This window comes from Notamacropus eugenii, chromosome 5, assembly GCF_028372415.1.
Source record: "Notamacropus eugenii isolate mMacEug1 chromosome 5, mMacEug1.pri_v2, whole genome shotgun sequence".
NCBI classification, from domain to species: domain Eukaryota; kingdom Metazoa; phylum Chordata; class Mammalia; order Diprotodontia; family Macropodidae; genus Notamacropus; species Notamacropus eugenii.
Window position 1 is genome coordinate 411,878,527 of NC_092876.1, and position 22,941 is coordinate 411,901,467.

The 22,941-nt window shown below is 36.1% G+C and overlaps 1 protein-coding gene across 8 annotated transcripts in view; it reads left to right on the forward strand.

Moving 5' to 3' along the window:
* Window positions 1-22,339, forward strand: part of ZBTB21 (zinc finger and BTB domain containing 21) — a 48,331-nt gene extending 25,992 nt beyond the window's left edge. For 5 of the 8 annotated variants that reach the window (XM_072614738.1, XM_072614745.1, XM_072614741.1 and 2 more), the window contains one exon: window positions 18,749-22,339. In XM_072614738.1, the coding sequence (XP_072470839.1) occupies window positions 18,762-21,923 (3,162 nt within the window). In that variant the 5' untranslated portion in view covers window positions 18,749-18,761 and the 3' untranslated portion in view covers window positions 21,924-22,339. Of the gene's footprint in view, window positions 1-12,841; window positions 13,024-18,748 lie in introns of all 8 variants that reach the window. The other 3 variants (XM_072614737.1, XM_072614739.1, XM_072614740.1) reach the window with 1 other exon arrangement.
* The last annotated feature ends 602 nt before the right edge of the window (window positions 22,340-22,941 follow it).

Below are 22,941 nucleotides of genomic sequence, written 5' to 3' on the forward strand. Positions count from 1 at the left end.
ATATTTAAAAATATTGTTTTATGTTGGGATTATGCTCATAATTTCGCACATTATTGTTTTTGAGAAACCATGGTATAAAATATGTGTTAATTGGCTAATTCAACTATCATTAGAAGGTTAATTCCTCTTTTGATTTGAATGCTATGAATTTTTGAATTCTATCAATATTTCTATAAAAGTAGTCTTTTAAAGTTTGAAATGTCGTATGACAAAATAATTTATAGTGTGATAAACTATAAAGATATTTTATAAAAAGTTTTGTCATTTTGTCACCAGAAAGGTGATTCCTGTAGCTAATAATAACTCTTGTTTTTATTTTAATTTAAAGCTTTTATTCAGTTTTATGATTTTGTATTGAATATGCCAGGATCATACATTTATAAATACAATATACATTTAGGGATTACAAATTTAAGACTTAGTGAAATACACTTAGTACTAAAGCACCATTGAACATAATTTAACTTTGTTTCAGGTAATACTTTAGATTTGTAAGGATTTAGGGCCATCCTTATGAATATAAGTTAGTATTGTGAATAATGGTACTAGGGATTTGTTGATTTATTTGGAAAGCAAAGGAAAAATCAAGTGGATGAAGAATATGTATTGCCTGGGCAACCTATTGCATTAATCCATCAGTAGATAGATCTTGCACAGGTATTGACTGCAGGCATGCAATGAACTGGGCTTATAAATTTTCTTTAGCTTAACTTTTATTCTTTATTATGAACTTAATCATCAGTAGACATTAAAACTTAAAACACAGTGAACAAAAAAAGATTGTAAATGAGACTGTGAACTTCTCTTACATACAGTTTTTAAAGAATGATAAATGTAACACGATAACAAAAATTGCCGTTTGTTCTCTTTGTTTTCCTCTTTGTACTTTAAAATTTTTTAATCATTGATTTTTTTTCTTATTTATTTTTTAAACATTTATACTGTATAAAGGTATAGTCAAGAAAAACAAGTTTTCCTCAACTGTAAAAAGGGAGTAATAACAGCAGGATTGTTGTGAAAATCGAATGAAATAACATTTATATAGTGTTTAGCACACTGCCTGGTACATAAGGGGCACCAGATAGATGCTAATCCTTTCTCCACTCACCACAGTTACCTTTTAGTCTTGCAGTTACAGGAGGGACTGCAAGGAGCAAGAGTGTTTGTGGTGACAGCATGTTCTAGAGGTCCTCGTTGTGGCTCAGGAGCAGAGAGAAATACCTGAAGTCAAGCCCCCAGATAATATTCAGAAAACAGCATGAAAACCTTGAAGTCCAAGATATTATCCCCCACATCTTGGAATGAGAGCCTGATTTTAATACACAGTTAACAGGAAAAAGAAGCTGTTAAAAATAGTAAAATGAGTGTGCAAAAGAGAAAGAACCCAACCATAGATAGCTACTATGGTGATAGGGAAGATCTGAGTTCAGACTCAGAGGAGATAGGGAAGATAAAACAGCTACTTCTACTATGCCCAAGGGACTATAAAACTGTGCATACTCTTTGATTCAGCAATACTGCTGTTACGTTTGTAACCCAAAGAGATCCTCCCCAAAAGGGAAAAGGACCCATTTGTACAAAAATATGTATAGCAGCTCTTTTTGTGGTAGCTAAGAATTGGAAGTTGAGGGGATGCCTGTCAATTGAGGAATGGCTGAACAAATTGTGGTAAATGAATGTAATGGTATATTATTGTGTTATAAGAAATGACAAACAGGAGGATTTCAGAAAAACCTGAGAAGACTTATGAACTGATGCAAAGCGTGAAGTAAGCAGGACCAGAAAAACATTGTACAGAGCAACAGCAATGTGGTATGATGAAGAACTATGAATTACTTTTCTATTTTCAGCAATGCAGTGATACAAGATACTCCCAAAGGATTCATGATGGCAGATGCTATCCAACTCCAGAGAAAGAACCAATGTTGTCTGAATACAGACTGAAGCATTCTGTTTTGTTTGCGTGTGTGTGTATATGTCTTCTTGCACAAACGAATTAATATGTGGAAATACTTTATGTGATTGCACACATATAACTTATCAGATTGCTTACCATCTCAGAAGGGGGAAATAAAAAGAGGGAGGGATAGAATTTGGAATTCAAAACTTAAAAAAAAGTTTAAAATTATGTTTACATGTAATTGGGGGGAGAGGAAGATAAGATATTTAAAGTAAAATAAAAACAACTGCTTCTATCTCAAAGAAAAAAACAAAATGGTCACAGACCCAAAAAGAGTGTTTGGAAGAGCTTAAAAAGGACTTTAAAAATCAAAGAAGAGAGGTTGAAGAAAAAATAGGAAAAATATAAAAATAATGCAAGAAAATTGGGGCAGCTAGGTAGAAAATTGGATAGAGAGCACTGGCCCTGGAGTCAGGAGGACCTGAGTTCAAATCCACCCTCAGATACTTGACCTTTAGTAGCTGTGTGATTCTGGGCAAATCACTTAACCCCAGTTGACACACACACACACACACACACACACACACACACACACACACACACACACACACACACACACACACACACACACACACACACACACACACACACACACACACACACACACACACACACACACACACACACACCCAATAAAGTCAATTGGGAAAAGAGATCCAAAAACATAATAAAATCAAAGGAATGAAAAAATAGAAGACTGTGAAATATCTCATTAGAAAAACAACTTACCTGGAGGACAGATTGAGGAAAGGCATAAGAATTGTTGAACTACTTGAAAGTTGTGATTAAAAAAAAAAGTCTAGACTTCAAGAGATCAAGAAAGAGTGCTCTGAAATTTTAGAATGAGAGGGTAAAGTAGAAATAGAAAAAAATCTACTAATCACTACCTGAAAAAGATCCCAAGATAAAAACTCACAGAAATATGTTAGTTTTGAAACTCCTAGGTCAAGGAGAAAATACTACAAGCAACTAAAACACAATTTAAATACTGTGAAGCCACAGTCAATATAACACAAGATTTAGCAGATTCTATATCAAAAGACCGAAGGACATGGAACAGTATGTTCTGGAAAGCAAAGGAAATGGACTTACACCAAGAATAATCCAACAAAGCTGTGTATTATCCTGAATAGAAAAAAATAAAAGGATATCTTGTGAACTAAAGGACTTTTAGGTATTTGTGAAGAGAAGACCAGAACTGAATGGAAATTTGACCTACTAGATGCAGGTGAAACATAAAGTAAACATTAATGACCAATTATAAAGGATTTATTAAGGTCAAAATCTCTACTTATCTCTAACCCTTAAGTATACTATCATTCCTTAGGTAGTTTGAAAGAGCACACATAGATAGAATGTTTGGGCTTGAATTGATTATGATGAGATGATCCAAAAAAAAATAAAATTGGGTAGGGAGATGCAAAATGGAGGAATTATTTCATACAAATGAGGTGTAAATGGAAGAACTGTTACAGTAGAGACAGGAGGGGGTGTACAGCTGGTTGTGCTAGAACCTTATTCTCATCAGAAGTGTGTTAAAGAGGGAATAACATACATCTAGTAGGGTGTAATAGTCTTAACTTACAGAGAAGTAGGAGGGCAAGGAGATAAGATAAAGGAGAGACCTAGAAGGGCATGCAGATCAAGAAATTGAAGTGTGAGGGAGGGACTTTTAGAAGGGTGAGTAAGTTAAGGAATAGGAGGATAAAGGGAGAAGATAAGGGAGAAGTCTTAAAAGCCGGGAGAAAGAACTAGGAAGGGCCTCTTAGATGGCTATATAAAAAATTGGAGGGGCAGGGGAGAGGATAAGGAAGGGATGTGGAGTAGGCAGACAGTAGTTAGAGGTCAATTCAGAGTTGATGGATAGGGTACAAAGAGGGAGAAGGCTAAACAGTGCTGAAAAGTAGGGTGGAGGGAAATGCACAATTAATATTTATAACTTTGAATGTGAATGAGATGAGCATACCCATAAAATAGAAATGGATAGCAGAATCTATTAAAAGCCAGAAACTATTTTTTTTTTCTTAAAAGAAACACATTTACAAATAAGAGACAGAATAAAATTAAAGGACTGGAATAGAATTTATTATGCTGATGCTAAAAAAGGGGGTAACAGTCATGATCTCAAAGAAGATAAAGTAGATTTAATTAAGAGATAAACGGAAACTACATTATGATATAAGGTATCAAATAATGAAGTAATATCAATTGTAAGCCTATATGCACCAAATTCTGTAGTATTCAGAATTTTAAAGGAATAAGTAAATAAATTACAGGTGGAAATAGCAAAACTATATTAATGGGGGACTTTAATCTTCCTCTCTCAGAACTAGATAAATCTAATAAAAAAATAAAAAAGAAAGAGGGCAAGATAGAATCCTAGGTAAGCTACATATTATAGATATCTGGAAAAATTTGAATGGGAGTAGAGAGGAATATACCTTTTTCTCAGTGGTACATGGTATCTTTACAAAAACCACACATTAAACATAAAAATTATATAGTTAAATGCAGAAAAGCAGAAATGTTCAGTGGATCCTTTTCAGGTCATACTGCAATAAAAACTATATTTAAAAGGGATCATGCAACCACATTAAAAATTAATTGTTAACTAAATAACCTAGTCTTAAGGAATGAGTGGGTTAAAGAACAAGCCATAGAAACAATAATTTAATTAAAGAGAATGATAATAATGAAACAACATCAAAACTAATGGGATGCAGCAAAAGCAATAAAAAGATGAAAATTTCTCTCTAAATGTTTACATTAACATAGAGAAAGAACAGTTCAGTGAATTGGATATGCAATTTAAAAAAAAACTAGAAAAAGAGCAAATTAAAAATCCTTAAACACTAAATTGGAAATCCTAAGAATTAAAGGTGAGATTAATAAAATTGAATGTCAGAAAACCATTGAAATGATAAATAAAACTAGAAGTTGCTTTTATGAAAAAATAAACTTTGTTAACATGATCTAAAGAAAGAGAAGAAAACCAAATTACTAGTATTAAAAATAAAAAGTCAATATTTATCACTAATGAAAATGAAACCAAAGCAATTAGGAGTTATTTTACCCAATTATATTCCAATAGATTTTCAAGTGAAATGGAAGAATATTTATGGAAATATAAATTGCCTAGATTAAAAGAAGAGGAAATAGAGTTTTTAAATAAAACTATTTTAGAGAAAGAAATTGAACAGGCCTTAAATGAGCTTCCTGAGAAAAAAGCATCAGGACCAAATGGGTATACAAGTGAATTCCACCAGACATTTAAAGATCAACTAATTCCAATATTATTTGGAATAAAAGAAGGGGTCCTACCCAAACTCCTTTTATAAAACAAATATGATGTTGATATGATACTTAAATCAGGAAGTGTTAAAAACAAAGAAAGAAAATTATAGACCCATTTTATTAATGATTATGGATGCAAAAATTCTAAATAATGCCTGTAGACAGGAGACTACAATAATTTAACTCAAAGATTATACATCGTGATCAAGTGGAATTTATTCCAGGAATGCAGGAATGATATCAACAAGAAATAAACTCTGGATCAACAAGAAGCTATTAACATAATTGATTATATCAATAAAAAAGTAACAAAAATCTTATGATTATATCAACAGATGCAGAAAAAGCTTTTGACAAAATACAACACTCATTTTTAAAAACACTTGAAAGCATACGTAGAAATGGATTTTCCTTAAAATGATAAGAAGCATCTACCTAGAACCATTATAAAGCATTATTTGTAATGGGGCCCCAGAAGCCATTCCAATAAGATCAGGATTGAAACAAGAATTCCCATTATCACTAGTATTATTATTGCATTTTAAAATAATTCTATACGGTATAAAATACCTGAGAGCATACCTGCCACAACAAACCAAATAAAACTTTTTATACAAATAAAATCAGATTTAAATAATTAGAGAAATGTTAATTGTTCATGGGTGGACAGGATCAATATAGTAACATTGAAATTCTATCTACTGTACATTTTCAATGCCATCCCAATTAATTACCAAAAAATTATTGAGTTAGAAAAAAATAATAAAATTCATTTGGAAGAACATAAAGTCAAGAATATCAAAGGAATTCATGAAAAAATGTAAAGGAAGGCGCTTTAGCAGTGCCAGATCTTAAACTGTATCCTAAGACAATTATTAATACTATCTGATACTGGCTAAGAAATAGAGGGGGATTAGTGTTACAGAGCAGACATTCAGTACACAGTAGTTAATGATGATAGTAACCTTTTGCATGATAGATGTAAACATTTAAACTTTGGGGATTATAATATCCTATTTAGTAAAAAATTGTTGGGAAAGCTGGAAAGCAGTCCAGCAGAAACTAGGTATAGACCAATGTCTCATACCATTTACCAAGTTAGGGTCAAATGACATAGCTATAAAGGGATATATCATAAGACCAATGAACACATTACATGTCAGACTTATCTGTAGAAGACTTCATTAATAAACCAGAGAGAGAAGGCATTGTGAGATGTAAAATAGATAATTTTAATTACATTGAAAAGGTTTTCCACAAATAAAATCAATCTAGCCAATGTTAGAAGGAAAGCAGAAAATTGGGGTTCAGCAGAATTATGTAAACAGTTTCTGAGATGAAGGTCTAATATCTCAGATACATAGAGAACTTTGTCAAATGTATGAGAATATGAGTTATTCCTCAGTTGATAAATGGTCAAAAGATACAAAGTTTTTCAGTGAAGAAATCAAATAGTCATATAAAAATATTCTAAATTGTTACTGATTAGAGAAATGCAAATTTAAACAAATTTGAGATATCTTATACATATCAGATTGGCTAAAATGATAGAAGAAGGAAATGAAAAATGTTGAAGGGGACGTGGAAAAATTGAGACATACTATTGAAACTGTGAACTGATCCAATCATTTTGATATGTAATTATAAAACTGCTAATTATGACCAAAAAATTATAAAACTGTGTAGATCCTATTACTCAGCAATACCACTATTAGGTCTGAAACAGATGATCAGATGATCTAAGATGATCAGATTAAAAGGAAAATAACTTAATGTTCTAAAATATTTATAGCAACCTTTGTGATGGCAAAGAACTACAAATTCCTGGCATGCCTATCAATTTAGGAATGGCTGAACAAGTTGTGGTATGTGATTGTGATGGAATCTTACTGTGTTGTAAGAAATGATGGGTTGGTTAAATTTTAGAAAAACTTGGAAAGATTTGCATGATACAGTGAAAAGTAGAATGAGCAAAACTAAGAGAATGTTGCATATGATAATGGTAGTGTTGTTCAGAGAATAATTGTAAAGAACCAAATTCAGAATGTCATGGAAATGTGACATTGCACCATCATTAAAAATATTCTTGGCTCTCATTGCTACAGCCCTATTTGGGTAATGTTTTTCAACAAAATTTTGATGTTTGTACTACAAATTTTTGTTCATCCTGCCAGACAAAATTTTGTGATAAACTTTTCCTCATCCAGCGAGGCATACATAAACCAGATTACTAATAAACTGAGGTTCTACTGGTATTGGTATTGCTATGTTAAAGTTAGTGTTACTTAAAAAATAATAAGCTGAATGTGGCAGATGCACATTTTAAATGTAATCTTTTTTTGGCCTTTGTATGCTTAAATATTCGTGCTTGATCACTGTGAAGTTCCTAATAAAATATTTTTTAAAATAATTTAACGTAGATAAATTTAAAATCCTGCTGTAGAGCTTAAAAAATCAACTGCACGGCATAACAATTAGCATGATGGGGAGGCATGTCTACACAGCAGTTTTTGTGAAAAAGAAGTTCTTATAGTTCATGGAAGCCAAAAAAGTTCATTCAGATGTAGACTACTTTAAGACATTATGCATGTTATGCAACATAGGAGACTACAGCATGAGTGTTGTTTGTTGCATGCCACATTTTAGGAATGATTTACAAAAGCTGATGAGAATAAGAGGGCTGAGAGAGTGTGACTCAGATATTGGGGAGAGTGGATGTCTTGCCTGTTGATGATAGGTTGAAAGGACTTAGACTGGTCTGGAGAATGCAAAGGCTTGGTGCGGGAGATGGGGGGGGCTAGGATATAATAACTGTTTCTAAGTATTGAAGAATATTACTGACAGATTAGTTTTGTTCTGACTTTATAGACTCTGGATCAATGGATGGAAGTTTCAGAGAAATAGATTTAGAAAGTTTTCCCTTAAATTAAAACATAAAATAGTACTCCTCATAGATGGTCTTCAACTATTTGATGAAGAGAGCCCAGATAACTATTTCATGATGTATAGGAGATTCCTGTTCACATATAGGTTGAACTATTTGGCCTCTGAAGTCCCTTAGTTTCCGTGATTGAAGAATCTGTACTTTTTTGTAAGCACACAATTATCCCCTTAATAAATACCAGAGTATGTCAGAGATATCTGCAATGAAAATCTGTGCAAGTAAGGCCCATTACTCTGTCTTCTCATGGGTCACTTTTACATATCCAGAACCTTTTAGGTCCCATTAATTCCTTATAAATAGGACGAAATAAACTTTAACCCTGTGCAAAACAGAAAAATAGATTTGCTTAGGAAATACTTCTCAAAATCTCATCTGTGTCAATTCAGGGGTATAGATAACAACCCACCCCTGCATTCTATTTTCATCTGATTCTTGTCCTCGTCCTCACATAAACCTACTATAGAGTATCTATCCAGTGTGGTAGAGGCCTTCCTCTAGTTATTTTTGGACATTCTCTGGCTACTATTAAAGTACTTGGGCTATTCACCTGTTACTTCCTCGTTCTAGCTATATTACTGGACCACCTCTTTTTCCTATTATGAATTTCTTAGATAATATCTTGCACACAATTCATTATTGGTAGTATCCTTCAACTTGCTTAAGCTTTTGTGCATTTCTCCACTGTCCTTTCAGTAACTTATAATTTTAATTTATTAGAGATTGTGGTATACCTTAATTACAGTCATATACCAGTACCAGGGAATTTCATTAAAAAGATGAGCTTTTATAATTAGGGAACAACTTGGAATCTTTGAGAGTATTGAAAAATTTTCCAAATGAAGTCTAACCTGCTCTTTTTTTCTATTAATTCTGGACATAGATAATTTTCCATCTTTATTGCCTGACCAAGGCTTATTTACTAATTGTTAACTTGATGGGCTACTCATTCAGCCATGTGCCATTATCTAGATAATTGGTAGCCTTCCTTTGGCCTTTATTTGTTAATTGTTAGTCTGATTTCTTTTAAGAGGTCATAATCACATTAAGCAGGCCTTGTGGTATTCTGGGGCTTCATGTAATCACCAGGAGTCATAAGATTTCACCATCTGTAGGGAATCCTTCTTCCGTTAGAACTATGCAAAAGACATTTGGTTTTTGGAGAGCTCTTTAATACTTGTACTCAAGCAGTGGCAATTTTTTTTATTTGAACTTCTCAGACAATTTTGTGATGCAAGATGTGGTTTGCTACACTTAGTGGTAGTAACATGGATATCCATCAGAAGAGACTAAGGAGCAGTCTGATGGTAGGAGAATGAAGAAAGAGTAGTGCCAAAAATAGATAGAAAGAAAAAGGCATCAAATTGAAGAGGTGATTGATACCAGGTACAGAGAGATCAGGTAGGATGAGGATAAAGAAAAAGGCCATTAGACTTGGCAGTGAATGATAACTTTGTGATGACTAGTTTAGGTTGAGTAGTGAGGTTAGGAAGTAGACTGTAGATAGTTAAGAAAAGAGTGAGAGGAAAGGAAGTGGATAAGTCTCCCCTTACCAGAGACTGTCTTCTTGAGGATTTTAGCCACATAAGTGAGGAGAGATATAGGATGACCACTGTTAAGGATCAAGTAAGGATTTTTGAGGATGGGGGAGATATGGATGTGTTTATAGGCAATGAACAAGCAGCCAGTAGAGAGGGAGAGGTCGAAGATAAGCACATGAGTTGGGCAGCTAGGTGGTACAGTGGATAGAGCACTGGGTCTGGAGTCAGGAAGACCTGAGCTCAAATCCAGCCTCAGGCATTTACTAGCTGTGTGACCCAGGGCAAGTCACTTAACCATGTTTGCCTCAGTTTGCTCATCAGTCAAATGAGCTAGAGAAGGAAATAGCAAAACACTCTAGTATTTTTGCCAAGAAAATCCCAAATGAGGTCACAAAGACAAAAATGCTGCTAAAACAACTGGGCAGCAGCATATGAGTAGGGATGATGGGACAGTCTGCTAGGAAAGACAGGATGGAATGAAATCTCTTTTGCAGAGAGGTGTTAACTTGGCAATGAGTATGTCTGCTTTTTATGAGATAGGGTGAAAGAGTGGTGTGAGGTGAGTGTGTCTGTGTTTGTCCTTCGTTTTCAAAGAAGACCGTGACATCAGAGAAATGATGACATGACTTGTGCTTGACTTTGTTTTGAGTGAGGGAGGACTGTGCAAGGTCACCAGCCTCAATTCTCCTCCTGAGCTATCTGTGAGGTGAGTAGTTGGAGAGAAAAGGAAACTCTTAAGTGAATGGAGTTTTTTTTTCAGTGAAAGGTACTCAGCTGATAAAGTGGTGGGAGGAGGAGCTCCTTGAGGAAGGATGAAAAGATTTAAAATAGGCTGTGGTGAGTATGACAATGAATTGATTAGAGACCTTGGTTTGTCACAGTGATGGCCCATTTTAAATTATGTAACACAAATTTGTAGTGGACTCAATCAGCACATTTTCGTGATTCTCTCCAGCTTTGTTAAGCATCATGTGACAGGAGGGAAGGCAGATGATGATGAGATTTAGCAGGGCAAAATCTTCTGTAGGTTAAAGAGCAAACGATTCAAGGGTAGAGGACAGTGTAGATTTGCATTGGTCAAAGGGTCAAGATAAGGAAGGAGGAGAAGCACGTAGCTAGTGCAGGAGAAAGAAGTGAGGGATAAAGAGATTGGACGTCATGATGAGGATGAAAAATAGGGTTTGGAATTTCAAAGTAGAGGGAAAGGTGGAATGACAAGAGATTTTGAGTAGACAGCTAGAGTTCATAAACATGGATGTGGAGCACTTGTGGGTGCTGGCAAGATCAAACAATGCCATCTCTTCTGTGCAACTGTGGTGGAGTGGAAGAGTAGGTCTGGGAAACGAGTAAGTTTAGGACCTGGGGGGTTATGGGGTTTCAGGGAGTCCATCGTTCGATTGAGTGATCTATCTATTGAACTCTCCTAGTATGAATCCAGTAGTTGGGGAGGAAATAGACTGTGATTTAGGCATTTAACTCATTGAGTAAAGAAGGAGAATGTCTTGAAGACTGGAGGAAAATCACCAGAATCTTGATTGGGTGATAAATATGGATTGAATGGACCTCAAAGGAGGAGAGGTTACTAAGTGATGATGGTAGGTGAGGCTAGAAGTAAGAATGGAGAGCATTCTCCCACCAAGACAAATGTATTTGAGCATATATGTAATCTGTCGCTGGTATACTCAGGTTTAGGTCTCTGGTTTTCTGCTCCAGGTTTTCTGCTGTCATTTTCCCCTCTGCTACTGTTCATTGTTTTCTGAACTGATACTGCAAATGATTTTCCACTGTATTTCTTTATTATGAACAAATTTTAGACTAGTATTATCCTTAACTGACATGTCTCTCAGTGCAACAAGCACATCAAACATTTTCTGACTGAGTCAGATTTAGGGTTATTTTTACACCTCATTGTCATCTTTTTTATAATTAAACTTCAATAAAAAATAATATAAGTACATGTTATCTCCCTTTATCCTCTTCCTATTTTTTAACATTAGTGTGATATTACATAGTACCAATACCAAGAGGGTACATATGCTTTCCATCTATCACACCTCCTTTTTCTAGGCATACTTTTCTCCAATAATGCCTTTTATTCTCCATTTTGCTGAGTTTTCTTGGACAATATGCTCACTATAGACCTCTCTGTTTTTTGTTTTTCATTACACAAACTCTGAGGAATCAAAATTGTAATATTTCATTACCATGTAACATCACTTTAAAAATGCTAGAGTTAAAAAAAAAGGAGAAACCTGGAGTTACTGAAATTGCTGTCTGGTTTTCCAGATATGATGTAGAGCACCCCTTTCTGCCTGCTCAGTCTGAGTTCAGCTTGTCCATCTGTAGTGTCTAAGGTACACACACACACACACACACACACACACACACACACACACACACAGAGATGGAGTAGCTCTGTGACATGTCCATTGCATGCTATAGTCTGGGCAATAGGCAAAATTATTTGGTATTTTATCAGTAACTGTTGGAGGTGTTAGATACCTTCTACCTAATAGGAAGGTGAGGAATGAGTATAAGTTTGCTTTGGGTTTATTTTCACTTTCCCAAAGCAGTGGTAGTAAAGTAGTCTTCAGAATTGTTTTGGATAGTTTTTTCCACTTCAGTCCTGTCTTCCCATTTGTTTGATCTACTGACACTGGCCTCCTGGCTGTTTCACAAACAAGACATTTTATCTCTTGGTTCTGGTCATTTTCTCTGACTGTCCCCCATGCCCAGAAAGCTCTTAACTCCTCCATTCCACCTGTTAACCTTTCTAACTTCCTTAAAGTCCCAAGTAAAATTCCATCTTTTACTGGAAACTTTCAACCCCTCTTAATTCTAATGCATTCTCTCTATTAACTGTTTTCTGTTTATCCTGTGTATATATATACACACATACACACACAGATATATACATACAGACATGTACACATATACATGTGTGTTTGCATGTTTTCTCTCCCATTAGATTGTGTGCTTCTTGAGGGTGGGACTGTCTTCTTTTGCCTCTTTTTGTATCACCAGTGCTTAGAACAGTGCCTGGCACATAGTAGGTACTTAATAAATGCTTATTGATTGAGTGATTGATTCTTCCACTTGTTACAGATCCCCTGTGGTGATGGTGTAGACCTCAAGGCAGGGCATCATGCTATACAGTATAGGGCCTGGTACCCTTTGTCCTATAAGTAATAAGGAACAGATCGGAAAACTGTGTTGGTTCCTCAGTTGCAGTTGCAGTGAAAACTTACCAGGAAGTCATCTGTCAGTCCAGGTCTGAATTCCTCAAGGTGAGTCTGGTCTCCTTATGCATAGCTCTAGGGTATTCAATGTTTAATGGCTCAGGTGGAGGAATTGGCTAGTAGCCTTGCTAGGCTAGCTGTGACCACTCAACACTGTTATCTATCATACACTGTACAGACTTAAGCTGAATATTAAGTGTTTATTTTCTATACTAATGACTTAGTAAGTTTAGGTACCTGTGTACAGTTTATAAGCCTATACTCCAGGACCATCATGGAATCTCTCATGAGCTTTAACTGGAACTAACTTGTTAAGTTGTTCAGTCAAGTCCAACTCTTTTTTTTTTCCCACATTTATTTATTTATTTATTTATTTTACTTTCAACATTCATTTTCACAGAATTTTGGGTTCCAAATTTTCTCCCCTTTTGTCCCCTCTCCCCACCCCAAAACACCAAGCGTTCTAATTGCCCCTGTCTGCCAATCTGCCCTCTCTTCTGTCATCCCTCTCTGCCTTTGTCTCCATCCTATACCCCTTTACCTGTATTTCTTATTTCCTAGTGGCAAGAACAGTACTCGACAGTTGTTCCTAAAACTTTGAGTTCCAACTTCTCTTCCTCCCTCCCTCCCCACCCCTTCCCTTTGGAAGGCAAGCAATTCAATATAGGTCAAATCTGTATAGTTTTGCAAATGACTTCCATAATACTAGTGTTGTGTAAGAACTAATTACATTTCCCTCCATCCTATTCTGCCCCCCATTTCTTCTGTTCTCTCTTTTGATCCTATCCCTCCCCAAGAGTGTTGACTTCTAATTGCTCCCTCCTCCCACTGCCCTCCCTTCCATCATCCCCCCCACCCTGCTTATCCCCTTATCCCCCACTTTCCTGTGTTGTAAGATAGGTTTACGTACCAAAATGAGTGTGCATTTTATTCCTTCCTTTAGTGGAATGTGATGAGAGTAAACTTCATGTTTTTCTCTCACCTCCCCTCTTTATCCCTCCACTAATAAGTCTTTTGCTTGCCTCTTTTATGAGAGATAATTTGCCCCATTCCATTTCTCCCTTTCTCCTCCCAATATATTTCTCTCTCACAGCTTGATTTCATTTTTTTAAGATATGATCCCATCCTCTTCAATTCACTCCGTGCACTCTGTCTCTATGTGTGTGTTCATGTGCGTGTGCATGTGTGTGTGTGTAATCCCACCCAGTACCCAGATACTGAAATGTTTCAAGAGTTACAAATATTGTCTTTCCATGTAGGAATGTAAACAGTTCAACTTTAGTAAAGTCCCTTATGACTTCTCTTTGCTATTTACTTTTTCATGCTTTTCTTCATTCTTGTGTTTGAAAGTCAAATTTTCTTTTCAGCTTTGGTCTTTTCATCAAGAATGCTTGAAAGTCCTCTATTTCATTGAAAGACCATTTTTTCCCCTGAAGTATTATACTCAGTTTTGCTGGGTAGGTGATTCTTGGTTTTAGTCCTAGTTCCTTTGACTTCTGTAATATCCTACTCCACGCCCTTCAGTCCCTTAATGTAGAAGCTGCTAGATCTTGTGTTATCCTGATTGTATTTCCACAATACTTGAATTGTTTCTTTCTAGCTGCTTGCAATATTTTCTCCTTGACCTGGGAACTCTGGAATTTGGCCACAATGTTCCTAGGAGTTTCTCTTTTTGTATCTCTTTCATGCGGTGTTCTGTGGATTCCTTGAATATTTATTTTGCCCTCTGGTTCTAGAATCTCAGGGCAGTTTTCCTTGATAACTTCATGGAAGATGATGTCTAGGCTCTTTTTTTGATCATGGCTCTCAGGTAGGCCCATAATTTTTAAATTGTCTCTCCTGGATCTATTCTCCAGGTCAGTTGTTTTTCCAATGAGATATTTCACATTATCTTCCATTTTTTTATTCTTTTGGTTTTGTTTTGTGAGTTCTTGGTTTCTCATAAGTCATTAGCCTCCATCTGTTCCATTCTAATTTTGAAAGAACTATTTTCTTCAGTGAGCTTTTGAATCTCCTTTTCCATTTGGCTAATTCTGCTTTTGAAAGCATTCTTCTCCTCATTGGCTTTTTGAACCTCTTTTGCCAATTGAGTTAGCCTATTTTTCAAGGTGTTATTTTCTTCAGCATTTTTTTGGGTCTCCTTTAGCAGGGTGCTGACCTGCTGTTCATGCTTTGACTGCATGTCTCTCATTTCTCTTCCCAGCTTTTCCTCCACCTCTCTAACTTGATTTTCAAAATCCTTTTTGAGCTCTTCCATGGCCTGAGCCCATTGAGTGGGCTGGGATACAGAAGCCTTGACTTCTGTGTCTTTCCCTGATGGTAAGCATTGTTCTTCCTCATCAGAAAGGAAGGGAGGAAATGCCTGTTCACCAAGAAAGTAACCTTCTATAGTCTTATTTTTTTTCCCTTTTCTGGGCATTTTCCCAGCCAGTGACTTGACTTCTGAGTGTCCTCTCCACCCCCACCTCGCCTCCCAGCCAGCACTTGTGGTCTGAGATTCAAATGCTGCTTCCCAGCCTCAGGGCTTTGGGTGGGGGTAGGGCTGCTATTCAGTGGGAGATCAAGTTCAGCTGCCCAGGTCCGGGCAGGGCTGCCTCACGGGCTCAGTTCCCTCAGGGGGTTTATGCAGAGACCTTCAACAATGGATCTGGGCTCCTGCCTGCTTGGGGAGCCCTGGTCTGCTCCCGCCTCTGCTGCTGCCTCCCGAGGGGGCCTGAGTTATGGGGGCACCTCACACCCCTCTCGACCCGCCAAAGAGACCTTCTCATCAACCCTTGTCACCTGTGAGTGGGGGACCCATGCGGCCGCTGGAGATTCCATCCCTGAAGCCTGCTCGGATCCGCTGCTTTCCTCGCCGCGCCGCCTAGGCAGGGTTGGGCTCTGCTCCGGGTCCTGGCGCTAGGGACTTTTTGCGAGAGGTTTTCAGGCTCTCTGGAGCAGAAATCTCCTCTGCTCCGTTCTGTGGCTTCTGCTGCTCCAGAATTCGCCGGTGGTTCTTTTTTTACAGATATTTTATGGGCAGTGGGTTCAGAGGTGGGGTATGTGCGGCTTTCTACTCCACCATCTTGGCTCTGCCCCCCAAGTCCAACTCTTCATGATCTCTTGGACCATAGCATACCAGTACTGGTTTTCTTTGAGAAGATGTTAGAGTGGTTTGTCAATCCCTTCTCCAGTGGATTAAGACTAACAGAAGTTAAGCTATTTGCCCAGCTAGCGATTGTCTGAGGTCACATTTGAACTCAGGTCTTCCTGACTTCAGGAAGTGCTCTGAGCCATCTAGCTGCATAACTAGGACTTTAGCCTTGCTTCTATAATGGGCCATCAGCTCCTATAATACATTCTTTTGGTTTTTGCTTTGGGCATAGTTAAGGTAAATTCCTGAGTGGCTATTGATCTCATTTAGGAGACTACTGTTATAGAACTTGTTAAAGTCAACTTATCATCTTCCATAAGTAAGAACATCTGTAAGACTTCACTGTTTTCTGTCTTACACCTTGCATGGTATTAATAATGAGAGGATTATCAAAGGAGATTCTCCATTGCATCTATCAAGGACTCTTGTACAATTTTCATACATTTCATATAAACCTTGTAGAAGGAAAAACTTTAAAACTGTATTTATAGTAAAAAATAAGTATAGTAAAATGCTGTATTCTCTGACTTTTATTAAGTTTTGTGATAGAAAAGATATCCTGCCTAGTACATATGCATACCTTGCATGTAGGTGCTTGATAAATGCTTGTTGGATTAGATTGCTATGGATTATAGTTTAGAAATGCTTGTGTGTTGCCTTTTCGCAGTTTCATCAAGGATGGCTTGATGAGGTATATAAAGGATGGCATATCTAGTGTTTTCACAAAGATTTTGTAGAGATAAGAAGTTAGGCATGTGCCTTGTGTGCCTTGCTCTGGTTATGGACACTTTCTTAATTGTTTTGTTTCCATAGGCTTTCTTTCCGACATTTTGAAAATAGATTGTGAAATTCCTTAAAAATTGTGTCACTTCTACCATAGACCTCCTGATTTCATCTGGTCTGTCTGTTTTGGGTCTCTTTTTCCTTTGGTGCCCTTTCTGTTTCTTCTTAAAGTACAGAAGAGTTCCAGTGTGGTTCTGTTGTTATTGGTGGACAGAATTATTACAGAAATTCCACTTACATTGTCTATGTATGGTCTAGTTTAACTGGATTTTACACCAGAGTCTGCAAATTTGATTTTCTTTCCATAACGTTTTGCTGTTTATAGTCAGTACTTGTGCTTCTGCTTTAGTTCTTCATAAGATTTTGAAAATGAATTTATATTACTAAATCAATTGTTACTATATTATGAAATTATTATTATTGCTAATAAAATTATTACTAAACCCTGCTATATTGCTTAGTTTAGTAAATAATATGAAGTGCTTACCCTGGAATCGAAAAACAGTTCTTTTTGCCTTCAGTGGGGTGATTCCTTTATATCAATTTCAACTTCCATAGGACTTGGGGATAGTTTACATTGATTTCCATTCCTTTATCCATTTTCAGTGTCATCTAATTTAAATAACTCATATTGGAACTATTTTTATCTTACTTTTATCCTAGTTTTTTGTTAACTTCATTTAATCTAATTCATTGACAGTTTGACTACCCACAGTTTATTCCTGAATGAACCAAATGTGTTTAAACTATATTTTCCTGTCTGTAAAGATATAATCAGTTTCCATTTTTGTGATTTTTCTGAGTGCTTGCCAGGCCCAACCTCTTTCAACTCTCCTGAATCACATTTTACATTGTATTTATTTTTAACCTCCTCTCCTGTGTTTTTTGTATTGAAGTCACTGGTGGGTCTTATTTGAGTCCTTCACAGGATTTCTCTATTTCCTTGTATTCAGCGGAACAGATGTCTCAGAACCTATAGCTGTCTTCACAGTAAACCTTTTGCTTATTTTCATTAAAAGTACTACAAAACACAATGATCAAATTTTCCATAAAATTATATTTTCTAGTCTTTGGACACATGATAAAGCCAACTCTGCATATCCCTTTTATCTGCCTCTTGTAGGAGAGCTTATGGACCATTCTCCATTTAGCAGCAATTCCCATATCTTCCAGTTTCATTTATAGAGAAAAAAATCGATGGTGCTATGATGCAGTTTCACTATTTAGTATGTCACTGAATAAAGATTTGGCATTTAGAATATAAACAGGTTAAGTTTGTAGGCCTGTGTAACCTTTGACTCTTCATCCCCCTTCCACAACTTTGCTACTATCATTGTAAAAGAGAAAGGGGCTTGTGCAAGATTGGAGCCAGTTTTACCTTTGTTTGTTTCATGATCCAAAGAATTTGTCACCTAGTGACCAGCTTCTTTGTACTTATCCAAAAATAACACATATAGTGCAGTTTACATGGTACTACCATATCACTTTAGGATCTAGGGTCAACTCAAACCGGGATGAGGAATAGGACTATTGTAGAAGATAGAACTACATTTCTTAAATGACATAGTTCAGACTTTTTAAAAAAATTTAGATAGGTTTTCTCCTCTGTGATAAATTCATGAAGAATATTATTGGGCATATTTTTAAAGGAATTTTATTCAACAAAAGCTTTATTATAGGTATGCCCCTTTTAATTCAAGGAGTGTTTGATTGTCTGCAAATACTTGTTAAACCTTTAAATAATTCTTCAGCATTAGTGATTAATTAGAATGTAATTAATTCACATCAAGAAATATGACATTTTGTACATGTATTTTCAATGTTATTTAAGATTGTTCATACAATTTTTTTTTTCAGATAAACCCAAACAATGGAGGGACTTCTGCATTATATAAATCCAGCACATGCCATTTCTCTCCTAAGCGCTCTAAATGAAGAGCGTCTCAAAGGCCAGCTCTGTGATGTTCTTCTAATAGTGGGAGACCAAAAATTTCGAGCTCATAAAAACGTGTTGGCTGCCAGCAGTGAATATTTTCAGACTTTATTCACAAATAAAGAAAATGAGTCCCAAACAGTATTTCAACTTGACTTCTGTGAACCAGATGCTTTTGATAATGTATTAAATTATATTTACTCTTCATCTTTATTTGTAGAGAAAAGCAGCCTTGCTGCTGTGCAAGAACTCGGCTACAGTCTTGGTATTTCTTTCCTTACTAACATTGTTTCCAAGACACCGCAAATCTCTTTTCCAGCATGTCCCAATAAGAAAAAAATATTTCAAGAAGGAGATGAAAGTAGCTCTCAAAAAAGAAGTGTTATTGTTTGTCAAAGCAGAATTGAAGCACAGGGAAAGAATGCTAGTCAGATTCAGCATGACCTAAGCCATATTTCAAAGCCTTCACCTAGCATTGCAGTCAAGAATAATACCAATAGACCACAAGTCACAAAACCAATGGAACCACTTCACAGTTTGTCATTAAATGAAGGAAGATGGTCAAAAGAAAGTTCATTGAGTTATCCCAAGGTTCTTGAGCCTTCTGGATCTTTGGACGATCAGTGTAGAAGTGGTTTGATAAAAAGAAATACACTATTGCCTTCAAAACCCCTGCAGGACAGAGAAACTTCGGATGATAAACAAGGAATATGTAGTCAGCCTTTAAGAGAGAAAGCTATAGAAATGTCTTTGAAAAAACCACAGCCATCTGTTTTATCTCTTTGTAGCTCATCAGAGGCTCCATATGTGTTACAAGAAACTGGCAAAGGAAGCAGTCAAGGGGAAGAGAGAAATTTACTGTACTACTCAAAACTAGGATTAGTGATCCCATCTAGTGGACCAGCTCCTAGAAACCAAAGTATCGATGGAAGTGGCCCACTTGTTAAGAGTCTTCTCCGACGATCATTATCAGTGGATAGTCAGGTTCCTATGTATTCTTCAGTTAGTTTGAAAACTTCACAAGGATCATCCTCAATGACAAATGATGCACCAGAGAATATATTTAGTGCTGCATCTCAAAAGTCATCTTTGAAAGAGTCTACTGAAAAAACAGTACTAGTTGACCAGACACAAGTCATACACCCACATCGCCTTAGGTCCTTCAGTGCCTCTCAGTCATCAGAAAGGGAGATGGCCTCACCTGTTACAGAGGTACGAATAAAAACTGAGCCTAGCAGTCCACTTTCAGATCCTTCCGAAATAATTAGGGTCACGATAGGAGATGCAGCAGCATCAGTCAATAAAAACTTTTCTTTTAAGATAGAAGATGGTCAGAGTCATCAAAGCAGAGTTGTAGCAAAAAAGAGATTTCAGGCTGACCGAAGGTTACCATTTAAAAAACTGAAGATAAATGAGCATGGTTCTCTTGGATCAGAGGATAATTTTGAAGAAAACTCAAGCCCTACTCACCCAGATGCTGAATTCCCAGATTCGGATTTTAGTAAAGATGAATATAGTGAGTTGGAAGAAACCAAACCAAATAGAAAATTTAAATGCAAGCATTGCCTTAAAATTTTTAGGTCCACAGCTGGTCTTCATCGCCATGTTAATATGTACCATAACCCAGAAAAACCTTATGCTTGTGATATTTGTCACAAACGATTTCATACAAACTTCAAAGTCTGGACACATTGTCAGACACAACATGGAATTGTAAAGAATCCATCACCAGCTTCTAGTTCACATGCTATCTTGGATGAGAAATTCCAAAGAAAGTTGATTGACATAGTCAGAGAGAGAGAAATTAAGAAAGCCCTGATTATTAAATTAAGGCGTGGCAAATCAGGTTTTCAGGGACCAAGCAGTTCACAAGCACAGCAAGTCATCAAAAGGAACTTAAGATCTAGAGCCAAAGGAGCATACATTTGTACTTATTGTGGGAAAGCATACCGTTTTCTTTCTCAGTTCAAACAACATATAAAAATGCACCCAGGAGAAAAACCACTAGGAGTAAATAAAGTTACCAAACAAAAAGAACATGTTTCTCATGAAAGTTCAGTAGAAAAGGAGGTTTACCAGTGCCACCTCTGCAATGCTAAGCTCTCATCTCTTTTAGAACAAGGAAACCATGAACGATTATGTAGAAATGCTACAGTTTGCCCTTATTGCAGCCTTAGATTCTTTTCCCCAGAACTGAAGCATGAACATGAAAGTAAATGTGAATATAAAAAGCTGACTTGTCTTGAATGTATGCGTACCTTTAAATCTTCTTTTAGTATTTGGCGCCATCAAGTTGAAGTTCATAATCAGAATACCATGGCCCCACCAGAAAACTTTTCTCTTCCTATTGTTGACCACAATGGTGATGTAACTAGTACTTCAAAATTGCAGCCTCAGTCTGAGCTTAATAAAGCAAACCATCTTATTACCACAAAAGAAGATGGAGTATTCAGTGATTCTTCGGAACAAATTAATTTTGATTCGGAAGACTCTTCATGCCTCCCTGAAGACCTGAGTGTTTCCAAACAACTTAAAATTCACATCAAGGAAGAACTCGTAGAAGATACTCAAGATGATGCATCTGGAACTAATTTAGCTTCAAAAGAGGCAGTATGTAATAAAGACTCTGGTGTATGGCCCTGTGAAAAGTGTGGGAAAATGTTTACTGTGCATAAACAGTTAGAGCGTCACCAGGAGCTCTTGTGCTCTGTGAAACCATTTATTTGTCACGTATGCAACAAAGCTTTTCGTACTAACTTTCGTCTCTGGAGCCATTTCCAGTCCCACATGTCCCAGACTACAGAAGAAACTGTACGTAAAGAGCCTGAATCATGCCCACCAGTTCACTCCCCATCACCACCACCTCTGCCTCCACCATTGCCCAAAATTCAGCCTTTAGAGCCTGATAGCCCTACTGGTTTGTCTGAGAGTTCATCTACTACTGAGAAACTGTTTGTTCCCCAAGAATCAGACACACTCTTTTATCATGCCCCACCCCTTTCAGCAATCACATTTAAAAGACAATATATGTGTAAGCTTTGTCATAGGACATTTAAAACTGCATTTAGTCTTTGGAGTCATGAACAAACACACAATTAACAATTAAGAGACTTGTCTGTTAAGAAATTGGAAATTATTTCTAGAATATTTAAGAAGTTAAACCTAAAGATTTAAACAACTGGTAAGAGACAAAAGTGGCAAAAAAATAAAGGTTGGAACTTCTTAGATTTTAATATGAATTAGACCGATGTTAGAAGATAGAATTCAAAATAGACTTCTGAAAAAGTATTGTGGTCTGGGATCTAATAGCATAATTTAAATTTATTAGCTTTGGAATTTTATCTTTATTGTATGTATAGTTCTTCATTCCATGGTGTCACTATAATTTTCAAATCTTGGCTGCTAACCGTGAGTTGAAATTAGCAGAATACTATAACCGACTTCTTGTTTTGATTATATTGAACACTCACATATTCTGTTGAAGCTCCATTAAATACTTGTAACATTCTTAAATATTTGTCATGTTCTTGAAGTTAACTATAGGGAAGAAGTGGATTTAGTATTTTGTTGTATTGATTTAGATTTTAGTATCCTTTAGCAATAATAAGTATAAATCTCAATTTTCATGAGTTATTCTGACATTTAATAGAAAGGTTTTTATATCTTACGGTCATGTGGAATTGATTTTTTATTATTATATTATTGTTGTGCAAAATTTTAATGAAGCAAAGTTCAACATAGTAATAGTAATACTTGAGTTGATATGAAGCCGAGAAACTACGAGTCATTTAGTACCATTATTAACAGTGGTTAATGCTAAAGAAGACTTGGGAAATTAAAATACAGTGCTTAATAGGAGAATTTAACAGTTTACAGTAGCTTCAGTAATTGTTATAAAACAGTATTCCACTGTGTTGTAATGTAAACTGTAGCACTCAAAGACAACATTTGAATGGATTTTGAAGTTTTGTGTTTCTCATAGTTTACACTATTTATGTTTTTTAAGATGGAATGTATTAGAATTTGAAATACTGATAGGACAAAAAAGAACATCATACACATGGCACTAACTTTTCATTATAATACTAATTGTACTTTTGAACAAAAAGTTGGAATA